Source organism: Stegostoma tigrinum, chromosome 1 (assembly GCF_030684315.1).
Source record: "Stegostoma tigrinum isolate sSteTig4 chromosome 1, sSteTig4.hap1, whole genome shotgun sequence".
Lineage (NCBI taxonomy): Eukaryota > Metazoa > Chordata > Chondrichthyes > Orectolobiformes > Stegostomatidae > Stegostoma > Stegostoma tigrinum.
In genome coordinates, this window is record NC_081354.1 from 136,952,651 (window position 1) to 136,965,315 (window position 12,665).

At 38.5% G+C, this 12,665-nt stretch overlaps 1 protein-coding gene across 1 annotated transcript in view; it reads right to left on the reverse strand.

Moving 5' to 3' along the window:
• The window catches only part of pik3c3 (phosphatidylinositol 3-kinase, catalytic subunit type 3), a 127,000-nt gene that overhangs the window by 68,863 nt on the left and 45,472 nt on the right, over nt 1-12,665 (reverse strand). The window contains exons 8-11 of the mRNA XM_059648839.1: nt 12,281-12,385; nt 7,257-7,349; nt 6,546-6,731; nt 568-725 (exon numbers count right to left, since the gene is read on the reverse strand). Coding sequence (XP_059504822.1) covers nt 568-725; nt 6,546-6,731; nt 7,257-7,349; nt 12,281-12,385 — 542 coding nt within the window. The remainder of the gene's footprint in view (nt 1-567; nt 726-6,545; nt 6,732-7,256; nt 7,350-12,280; nt 12,386-12,665) is intronic.

The following is a 12,665-nucleotide window of genomic DNA, read 5'->3' on the forward strand; positions in this document are numbered from 1 at the left end:
TTAATTTAAACTTCTGTTTATGTGTTATTTATTCAGGTTTCAAAGTTAAGCCTCAATCACAGTATACTGTAGAAGGTAGAATGTGTGGTTTAATAACATTAAACAATAGAGGAATAGGCTATAAGGAACCATGAATCTGCTGCACCTGTCAATAAATGCTTGGTGAACTTCTACATCTGCTGTTTTCTCAGCCTCTTCCTCAATTCCCTTAGAGGCTTAAAATATATTGACTTTAACTGAACATGCTCACATCTCTGGGATATGTTTGGATGGTTCAAAACTCTTTGAAGTGTGGAATTTCTCTTTCTTTCAATCCCAAATGGTTTATCTACCCACCCCCAGGTTCTCCCCTCTCTCTGCAGTTGGGACTATGACAGCACTAGTTCATGATATCCTGGCTGTTGGTTGTTTGAATACATAGAGTTCAATTACAGACTCAGGACTGTCCAATTCACTGTCACACTGTTTGTTTGAGAGTACAGAACAAGGATCTTTGCAATAGCAAATGCAATAGCAAATAGCCTTAGCTTCAAAATTACAGCAACAATATTGAAAAACTGACATTACCTCTCCATTTCTGAGGCACCAGTTAACGATCCAGACATACTTTCATTCATTGCAGTTTGATTACTATCTCTTTTGTTTGGTTCTAATCCAACTTTTATGTCATTGAAGTTTTCATACTTTAAAGCCTGGACAAGCTGAAGCAGGTACATGAGCAAATCCTATCAAGGACATAGAAGTTTCAGGAATTTAGTTTAGGAATTATATTGTGCAGATCAAATACAAAACTGCAAGGATTTCAAAGAAAGCACTTGCACATCTGAAAAATAACACTCCTCACAATCTAGCATTGTGTACTTGCGAATCATAAACTGGTAAAATCAATAAACAGCTAAAACAAAGATATGGAAGAAAATATTTCTCAATATTTTGACTGTCAACTAATGCTACTTCAAAAATGACAATGGTTAATTACAATAAACAGTAAGTGCTGATCTATAGAGAGAGAAACAGGGTTAACATGTTGAGTCCAGTATCACTCCTCCTTGGAAGTCCCTGGAGCGAATCGTATCTTTTGAAAGTTGGCACCTTTGATGCTGATGAGCTCAGAAGCAGACTGAGATAGATCGCTCCACTTGACATTTCTGACTGAAGCTGTTTGGAAATGCTTCAATCTTGTCTTTGCACTGACGTTTTTGGACTTGCCCGTTATCCAGGATAGGGATATTAGTGCAGCCTCCTCCCCAAATGAATTTCTTAGTTGTCGATCATCATCCATGACTGGTTGTGGCAGGACTGCTTGCATTGGCTTACACCCTATGAATGACACATTAAATAGGATTCCTGACTCTACTCATGGTCAGCTAACAATCCACTGATCTGCAACAATGTGTTTTCCAAGTGTTTACATTAGCAGCGAGCTTTGGACAGGTGATGAGAGGGCTGGTGAAATGGGACTTGGAAGTCGGAACCTGAGCATGTTTCTACATGTGCTGATGCTACAGATTTTGTACTTTGCAAAAGTACCAGAAGGAGAGAGAATAAAGATATATACTTGCAAAAGGGTGTGTGACACAATATTAGAATATTAAATGTGCTTACTTTTTAAGTTACTCTTTCCACCATTTTCCAGGATTGTCTCTTTCTGGTTGCTGTCTACCAAGTAGCTTTTCATTTGTGACAATGGAAAAATAAAAATTAATGCTGGACAATGTTGGGGGGTGGAGGGAAAAACTTAAAGAAATGCTTCATATTTAAACATATATTTTGTAATGCTGCCAAGGTGAAAAGTTATTCCAAATAAAAAAGGAGGACTCAATGAAAAGGATAAAATACCCATGGGTAAACAAAGGGTGGTCAAGAAGAGTATCCAAATCGAAACTAAGAAGCATTCAAAGCCTGAGGATGGGATTTATTTTTAGGAAACAGCTCTGGGTGACTACAAAGCTAATAAAGAGTGAGAAAAATCTAACTGGCAAATACAGAAAACAAACAGAGGTTCAACAAGTGTATAAAAAGAAAGTAGCTGTGTGTGAACCCTTACAGGATTTTTATGAAAAATTGATAACTGACAAAAGGGAACTAGCAAATAATCTAAATCAATATTGTGCATCATTCTTCATGGGAAGATACTGCAACAGCCCAAAGATAACAAATATGCAAGGTCCTAACTGAAAGAAAAGTGTTGTAACAGTCTCTATCTCAAGTTACTTCACTAACTAATGGGACTAAGGGCAGACAAGTTGCTGGGACCCGCTGGTCTTCATCCAAGAGTTTTAAAGAAAGTAGCCGCAGAGATATTAGAGACATTGGTCAAAATATTCCAGAACTCACTGGATTCCTGGAGGGCACTAAAGGTTTGGAAAACTGCGAACATGCTGCTCTTGTTCATGAAGGGAGGGGCTCAGAAAGCCCTGGGCCAGCTGGGTTAACATCCTTCAGTAGGAAAATACAGAGCTCATTGTTAGGAAACAAACAGCTGGACATTTAGAAAAGCTTAACGCATCAGAGTCAATAGGTTTTATGAAAGGGTAAACATGTTTGACAAATTTGCTATGGTTCGTTGAGGATATAATAAGCAGAGTTGATAAAGGGGAACCTGTAGATGTGTGTATTTGGAGTTTCAAAGGGTCTTTGATAAAGTGCCACAAAGAAGATTATTGCACAGCAACAAGCTCACAGCATTACAATAATGCATAAGCATGGATTAAGGATCCGTTGATGCACAAGTTTCAGAAGTCAGAATTAATATGTATTCTTCAAATTGGTAAGACTTATCTAGTCAAGCACCACAAGGAATAGTCTTCAGAGCTCAATTATTAGTTATCCATATTAATGACTTTTGATGAGGAGGGGGCAAGAATTCATAATATCCAAACTTGCTGATGATGCAAAAAAAATGAGAGAGAGCACATTTTGATGAGGCCATAAAGGAATCTGCAAGAGGATGCACGCACAAAATCAGAAATTGCTAGAGAAAGGCATGAGGTCTAGCAATACCTAAACAGAGAAAACAGTCAACATTGAGTCCTGTGACCCTTCTTCAGAACACTGAACCTTCTTCAGGATTACTGGAGTCAAAACACTAACGCTGCCTTCTCCAGTAATTTCTATTTTTATTTCAGATGTTCAGCACCCATAGGTGCTTGCTTTATTTTAGAGAAAACAAGCAAGTTGAGTGTGTGGACAAAAGCTTGGGCAGATATAGTTTGATGTAGGATATGCACTGTAGTAGGAAGAATCAAAAGGCAGATTAGTATTTGAATGGAGTGACATATCGAACATGTACAGATCAGAGATATGGGTGTTGTCATGCATGAGACACAAAATGTTGGTGTGGAGGTGCAGCAAGTAATTAAGATGTCAAATGGAAATGTGGCCTTTATCACTAGAGCATTGAAGCTTAAAAATAACGAAGTCACATTACAATTGTACAGGGGTTAGGTGAAGCTGTATCTCTAAATGTGTAAAGTTTTGGCCTGTATTTAAGAAAGAATGTATGATGGCCTTAAAGGCTCTTCAAAATATATTCACCAAGTTGATTCTTGGGATGAAGGGGTTGAATTATCAACAACAGTTAAACAGCCAGGCCTGTTTTGAAGAATGAGGGGTAATCTCACTGAGTCGGTCAAGATTCTGAAAGGGTTTGACAGGGTAGATGTTGAGATGATGACTTCACAGGCAGAGGAATCTCAAGTTAGGGGACATCCATTTGAAACTGAAGTGCAAAGGAATTTCTTCTCGCAGAAGGTAGCAAAAGTCTGGAATTTTCTACCTGAGTGTTGTGGAAGCTAGATCACACAGTATTTAAAGGTAGTTTTGTTTTAAATATTAAGGATCTGTAGACTATGTTGAGCTGGAAAGAAAGAAGAATCCTTGGGCATAATCACTAGCCATGACCTTATAGAATGGTGGGGCAGGCTGGAAGATATGAAGACGTACTCCTGATCATACGACTGTTTGCAATACTACTTCATCTGGTGACTGAGTAACAGCTTTTATATGTGTCAGATTATGGACCAGCAGTGTCTAAGGGAACTTTGCAACAATGGCTGCACCTAGGAGGTACATATTACTTCTGGTATATTGGGCATCTCATGTTCCACTTGGAGACTCTGCAGCCCATTTCTCCTGCAATTCCACGTCTCTCAAGTGTCAAACGATGTGCATATCATAGCATGCAACCACCATTCTGAAGACCCTGGCTGCTGCAGACTGAAAAGCATTGCTAGATCTGAGAATTTGAAACTTGGATACAGGCACAAGATGGCTTCTCGGTGCAAGTTAGCACAACAAAATGGCTTCTAGCCTGGGAACTGTAAATTCTGCTAGAGCTGCATAAATAACGCAGCAATGGTAAGATAATGCAGTACTAACCGCTCTAACTGACCTTCGGTTGCAAGTGTTATGGCACTATATGGCAAGACAAAAAGTAACCTTAGCATTGTGACATATGTTGTTTACCAGTTAATACTATTGGACTATGTAACTGTCAATGAAGCAATATCATGTATTGATTGGTAATTGTTTGAATACACTATGCAATCACGCCACATACCCTGCTTTAAGAAAAGTATAAAAGCGTCTTTATATTAAGTTGCGTGTGCAGCTCCTTTGAGGGATATGGAAGTGCTCGACGTCTGTGCTTTCCGGATGATCTGTACCTGGCCATGTGATGAAATAAAGAGTAAAGTCTTAAACAGCCAGACCGACTGCGAGTGTTCATTGACTGATCATGGAATCGAGAGATGCCACCGGGGGTCGGGATTTACAGATCTCTACAGGCAACTTCCACGTGCACGTGGCTTGCTCATAACATATTTGCTTGCTGTACAGCTTTCACTGTAACATTGCTGAGCCTTGCAGTCAAATTCCGCATGAGCATCATCAGCCACATATTAAGCAGGTATTCATGTTTTCCAAGAAGCCATCTGGTGAGGCTACTTCACTGTGGCAAGAAGATCCAGGAAAGTGGAAAGTCACAGAATTAAAGCATTATGGCAGCTTCCTGCGAATTTTGTCCATGTCTGCATTCACATTTTTGTGGTTCCACACCAATTGTTTATTGGAGACGTCCAGCAACTGATTAACACTCCTGGCGATTTGTAATGCTTTTAATTGCTACCAATATGCGGGTCATGTTGCCTCTACTTGTGTTTGACTCTACTAGCATTCTGCAAGCACCCAATTACTTTGACTGCCATCAGTGGCAAAATTGATATGATTATTGGTTCTATCAAACAGGATACTCCATTTACAGCTGAACAACAAAGATCAACCAAATGTCTCCAGCACATGCCTGGAAAAGCAACACAGGCAACAGAAGTTGAAAGCGTTTGTCACTTTGAGCAGTGATGTGTGGCCAGTACGTTCACTTGACAGCAAATCTTGTTCCAGCAAGATTCAAATATGTGTCATCACCCAACACAAGGCCGTAGTCCTACTGAGATATCGTGCATTCCAATTTATCATGCAAGTTTATCTTTTGATTGTAAAATGTGTTACACATATTGCTTGCTCCTAGCTAGTTCATTTTGCTCATCCTCTTTCTCTTGAGGTAAGTCCACCAGAAGCAGGGGCTAGTGCTGTTCCCATTCATCATTTTTGTCTTCACCAGCTGTTCAAAGCAAAACAGCCAATATAGCACCTATTCAGATCTGTTAAGATTACCGCTCCAAAATGAAAGCCAGAAATACAAAATCTATAATGTTGTATAAGTTAATGCTCAGCACAAGAACAAAGCCCTCCACAAAATCAAGCAAGAAAGCTGCTTTAAATATCAAGTATTACTGAAGATATTATATCTTTAGCCTCGTCACTGGAAGTCTCAATCAAGATCACAAATGCTTCTTAAGTGGCCATTTTCTTTTCACCAGAGTTGTACACAACTAGTTCGGCCGCTGATCCTACCAGACAGGCTCCCAATGGACTATACAAAACAGAGCAGGCTTCCTGTAAATCAGAAACGCTTGCCCTTGAATAATTCCGGCAAGTACCATGTTACATTACACTTACTGACCAAAGGTATGGGTAACTTATCCAACGATGAAATATGCCTGGAAAAACAATCTTGCCTCGAACTCCATCAGGCTCCCCATGTTGATCTTATATCACTGACAATACGATGCCAATTACAAGAGACTGTCTAAGCTACTAAAAATTAACTTTCAAAGCTCCCCATGCTCTCAAATTTGAAAAGGTTTGACAAATTGTTTTCAAAATTCATTAGGAAAATATCATTGACATTAAAAAAAGTTAGAAATTAGAACTTGGATAACAGGCATCTTGTTAATATACTTGTTTTGGGTTGAGTGACACCTCCTCAGAACAGAGTTTTTATGAAGTATCTCTCAACCCAAAACATTAATTCTGATTTCTCTCCACAGATGCTGCCAGACCTGCTGAGCTTTACCAGCAATTTCTGTTTTTGTTTCTGGTTCACAGCAACCACAGTTCTTTCCATTTTAATAAGCTATTCAAGCAAATTAATTCTCAAAAGATCCTACATGAGTTTAATCTAATTCAACCTACAATATTCTTACCTCATCATCAGCTTGCTGTAACCTAGCAACAGCATACCGCCTTACAGTTGGATTAGTGAATTGGGAGGAAAGCAACTCAAGACCATCTTCCACATCCATTGGTTTCCACTTTCCTAATAACTCCAAGGCTTGTTTAGCTTCTTGGGCCAAGTCCCAATTTACACACTTTAAAAATTTAGTCAAGGCCTACAGAAGAGAACTACATTTAGTAAAGTATCTTTACAAATCAAGTTTTGCATTTCCTTAGTTGTCTTAGGTATTTGCTTTGCAAATTACTCCTGCAAGTTTCATAAGAAATTGTAACAATGAACGCACAAAGTTAACTGAATACTAACATTATTGTACAAGGCTAGGCGCTCAGAAAAGTCTTGTCAAAATGGACGCAGATGTTGTTGAGCCATTCAAGATTGCGTTCTGAGACATTATAACATTATAATAATTATATTAATGATATTACATATGCCAATGTCAATGCTTAAGCACTAGCAGGAAATTATTTTTAGCAATAAATTCTTCTGAATTATTGAAAACATGCATAAATGGACATTTTGGTCAATTTGCCCCACAATTGTAATGGTAATAGGAGTGGTAATATGAAAACAAGTCTAAACTAGTGGTTTCAATCATCGCATGTAAAACAAATTATTCAATTTGTATCGGAGAAGTCACAAAGTCTTTTCCACTAACAAATACACAATTAAAAAAACTCACCTTTTCTTGGTTGGTGAGATAATATCTAAATTTCCAAACTAGATCTTGTTCTTCAGAGGATAGTAGTTTTGTGGGAGGATAATTCAAAATAATCTGGGGGAAAAAAAAAGAGTGACTTCTTAGAAACTAACTACATTACAAAGTAGATTAAGCCTAATACTCTATGAAAAGTTAGTTACATAAAAGAAGGCAAACAATGAAACTTCTCACTGTGTTTAAGACATGAAAGATAATTTTGCAGTTCAAGTAAAGGAACAGGCAACTTTTCTACTTCAGACATGTTGATGTAAGCATTCATAAATTCATTAGATTCCCCCGTCCCACAGTGCCAAGATTTTTGTGAAGTCTGAGCCACATCAGTACAAACTCAAGTCTCTCTAAGCATCTGTTAAAAGTATACATGCAAACTTCTTCATGCAGGGATTCAATCTCATATTAAGTTATTAACATCCTCAAAAACAACACAGCATTGAGACCTAAAGTGATCCAACATGGAAAAACAGAGCAGTGTCATATTCAAGTACAATTTAAGTGCTTTCATCCACGCAACAGCATGGATACTTTAAAGAAACCCAGTCATAGATGACAAGGACCACAAGCACAAGCGCCCCATCTTAAATGTAGATGCTTGTGTGCCTAGGTTTCAACAGAAGGAGCATCTGAATTGATCTGCAGCTGAGGCATATCCACTATCAGCAACTTAACTACTTTAACTTTACCCAACAGAAGTGCATAAGAAGTGATAAATTAACTAGATCATCTCCAAGAAACAAGCTGCATCATCAGCACTCTGCTGCCAATAAGGCCGGTATTTTCAATCCATGGTTGCAGTCGTCTAAAGTATGCTATTTATTTCAGCTCAATAACTAGTTTAGTGGATTGTTGCACTTCTTCCATTGATATCGTTCATTTAAACACAATTGAGTGACCAAAATACAATCTATTATAACAAAGATTCTAACAGGCTAGCGAGTTTTGAGAAGATTTGTAGCTCAGGTTGAGGTTCTGGATGTGAGTTTCCTCGCTGAGCTGGAAGGTTAGTTTTCAGATGTTTCGTCACCACTCTAGGTAACATCATCAGTGAGCCTCTGACGAAGCGCTGGTGTTATGTCCCGCTTTCTATTTATCTGTTTAGGTTTCCTTGGGTTGGTGATGTCATTTCCTGCGTTGGTGATGTCATTTCCTGTTCTTTTTCTCAGGGGATGGTAGATTGGCTCCAGATCAATGTGTTTGTTGATGGAGTTCTGGTTGGAATGCCATGCTTCTAGGAATTCTCGTGCGTGTCTCTGTTTGGCTTGTCCTAGGATGGATGTGTTGTCCTAATCAAAGTGGTGTCCTTCCTCATCTGTACGTAAGGATATGAGTGATCGTGGGTCATGTTGTTTTGTGGCTAGTTGATGTTCATGTATCCTGGTGGCTAGCTTTCTGCTTGTTTGTCCAATGTAGTGTTTGTCACAGTTCTTGCAAAGTATTTTGTAGATGGCGTTCGTTTTGCAAAGCGAAACGTCTGAAAACTAACCTTCCAGCTCAGTGAGCAAACTCACATCCAATCTAAATAATAAATTTGAACATTCTATTAAGTAACAGGGTACCATTTATACTGTTACTTTAGACTTGTTGCAAATTGATCTCTATTAAGCTTGTAATATAAATCTGGCAAAAATAAAGGCTCCCCATAGGGAACTGCCTGAAACAGCATGAGCTGACATTGGATTAAGTATAATTCTAATTCAGTGTCAAAACTATATTATTAAATGTTCAGAAGCTCATTTGGAGCAAGTGATAGGAAAGGCATTCACACTGCATTCTCAAAACTCATTCACACTCAAAGCACATGGACTGAAGAATTCTAAAACATCTACGTAATGGACAAGAACAAACATTATAGCTAGTACAGATTGATAATCAAAAAGAAAAGAATGTGCATACGGGATCACAAAGGTATCAAATTGCTTAAAGAAAAATCTAGTTCACTAATGCTCTGAGATTAAATTTACTGTCTTGCACTGTCTGATTCATGTTTGATACAATGAAACTTTTGTAAGGTAACTGGGGGTGGGTAATAACTTACAGCTTTCCCAGTGTTTAATACGATTCAATAGTTAAAGAAGTAAATTGGGAAATATACCCAAAAGAAGTTGAGAAAAAAAAATTATCCAGCATGATAGAATATATTTCACATTTTAAGACAGCCCAAAGTACCCAGAATGAATGAAGTCCTGTTGCAGGAGAAATACATGCGGCAATGTCCACAAAGTAAAATAGCTGACCAGTTTATCTATGGACCTGATTGGAAGGATAGACATTGACCAAGACAGCTAAGCTCACTGTCCTTCTTCTGAAGAGATACAGAATTCAATGTAAATCTCTTCAAACAACAGTTGTTCTGACAATGCGGCATCACCTGTGTTGAATGTTGAACATTAGCTAGATTATGTACTCAAGCACTGAAGTGAGCCTTTAACCCAGAGCATTAAAGCCAACTCAACCAGTTCCCTGGTCAATCTCTGCAGTGAGATGGTTAAAACAGCCGGAATAATTTCGTGCATATTTTCACTGCATTAACTTAGTAAAATGCACCAAGATGGTGCAGAGAAGCATTTAATGTCTGGAGAGGCCATTGCATGAATTAGCACAGGGGCCATAAATCTTTGGAGAATCTCAAGTTTACAGTGGGAAGGCAATCAGGAGAGCATTGGAAAGTCAAGCTCAGATGTTACAAAGGAATGGATGATGGTGTTGGAAGCAGACGAACTGAGGGAAATTTTTACTCAGAGGAAATTGCAGATTTTTTTTTGTTTTTTCTGCCGTAGTGTTAGTTTTAATCTGTACTTGGAGGCTCAACTTGAGGTCAAATATCTCAGCATGATTGCAAACAGTCTGGTTCAGCCTTACACAATTGTCTGCTAATGGAATTTGAGGCAATGATCAATCCTTGCAATATTTAGTTGGATGTAATTGTGCTTATATAGTACTGAAGATCATACAAGGAGTTGACAGCTTAGAGACAATGAAGAAATCAGGAGAAGTAGTGGTGGTGACGGCATGATAGAACAGATGTAATCAGTGCGTGAGTAAGAATTGATTTTTCATTTTCAGATGATGTAATCAACAGACAAAATGTAGCTGAGAAATAAGACAGGATGAAGGATAGATCATAGGGACACAACAGGTAATTGCGAAGGAGCACAAACAGAAGTCTTTGTAGCGGATACTGTGTGGGAAAATGCATGTCACTTTAACTTAGTGACAATCTCTCAACTCCTTTAACATCCTTGGAGCATTTCAGAGTTCCTTTATCAGAGTCTCAAGTACCAGAAACAAACCCACTTTCGATTTTAAATCTTTCAAATGAATGGATTCCAATTTCGTCACCATGGCCTGGGCAGCATCTACAGATAGGCAGTGCCCGCTTTTCCTTACTGAACACACAGCGCTCTAAGAAATTCTTCTAAATACAATCTATGCCCACTTGTCTCTTACTGCACCTTACATTAGCACTCTCTCAGTCGTCGTATAGATAGCGAAAAACATCCCCATTCATAACTACTAATGATGCTCATTGCGCGGTCTAAAATTTGTTTGCAGATTTGTTTCCATATAGTCCGCAAACGAGCTGGTGGTCTATATATTACACCAAGCAATTTATTTGCAACTTTATTCCATAGCTCCAGTCAAAATGATGCAGTCCTTGAAACATCTGAAATATCTGCTTTCTTCAGTACAATGCTGTCTAAATAGGAACACCACCCCTCTTTTTTTCTCTTTCCTACTGTTTTTGGATACCTTTTAACTAGGAATATTTGAACATCAAATCCCACATTCCCTTAAACTAGGTCTCCATTATAACTACACCATAATTCCACAATTCAATCTGTGCCTGTAACTCTCCAATCTTATTGCCAGTACTCCATGCATTCACATTCGTGCAGTGTAAAACTGATTTTGATTTTGATTTCATTACTTTCTTGCTTACTTGGATTCCAGTTATTAAATTTTGTATTCTCTGTTTTTTGGTACAATCTGCCTCACCCAGCATTTCGGGCAAACTGGTATTAGTGTTTTATTTAAAAATATTTTTCCTGATTCGCACATTCCCACTGAATTAGTTTAATCTTTTTCTGATAATCCTAGCTCTACATCCTGCTGGGAATTCAGTTCCGGCTCGTTCAGATGCAACTTGTCCAACATGCACAGGTGCTGGTTCCCCCAGAGCCAGTACCAAAGTCCCAGGAAGGCTTCCCTACTGCACCATCTTTCCAGCCACACATTCACCTGTCTTCTCTTGCCATTTCTCTACTCATTTGCACACGGCACTGGGAACAATTTAGAAATTGCTACTTTAGAACATAGAACAGTACAGAACAGCACAGCACGGGCTCTTCGGCCCACAATGTTCTGCCAAACTTTAGAGGTTTGGTTTAATAATTTTTTTCTACTCTGAATTACTAATGTAGGAACATATCGCCTGTCCAAGCTAGATCATTAGTATGAATGAAGACTACATATTCTGACTGCTCGCACTGCCCCAGATAAACGTTTTGCAGCTATTCTGTGACATTCCAGACGTAAGCAGAGGTAAACACAGAAACAGGGAACTAAAGGATCCTCTATCTGCCCTTCTGTTTTGCTTTCTTCTCTTCCATACAGTTGAGCTACCGGTGATGCTACTGCCCCAGCTCTTGCTGAGATCCCTCAAGAATCAACTGCCCTCACTGATATCCTAAGAATGGAAAACTGGTTAGTGAGCAGGACATCCGGGGACTCTGTAGTATATGCCTGTTTCCTTTGGATTACCCAGGGGTCATCCATTTGTCTGCTTCTTGGATATACCTTGGTGACTCTAACTGCTATTTGAGCTCCAAAATGCTTGAAAGATAATTTATCCACTGAGCTGAAATGGATTTATGAATAGAATTAGTGTTCTAATAAAGAAGATACAAATTACAAAACTACGTAAAAGTGAAATATTAAATATTTTTAATGCATTTTTCAAATAAAAAGTTTTGAAAATTTTTACTTACATTAAGCTGGTCACGGGTAGCAGCATTTGGCTTCAGGTCATGATCTGAAGGTCCACTTCTCAAGCTTCGAGCAAGTTTATGATGCTTGCTTTCTACTAAATTTTCCTATCATTTAAAATAAAGTTACTCAGATTCCTGATTTATACAATGAGATTTCTTTAATTTAATGTGTTTAAAGTTATCATTTTCAGTGAATCATATGTTAATCAAGTAGAAGTACATTAATGCAGGTGAACGAAAGATTTGTCGACAGCAAGTACTCCCCAGGCAGCAAGAGCAACTGCAAACTCATGATGTCAAACAACAGTGACATTTCTGAGAAATCTGAAACTAGCAAAACATAGGCAAAAGGATGAAGTTTCAAGATTCCAAGGGTTAAAACAAT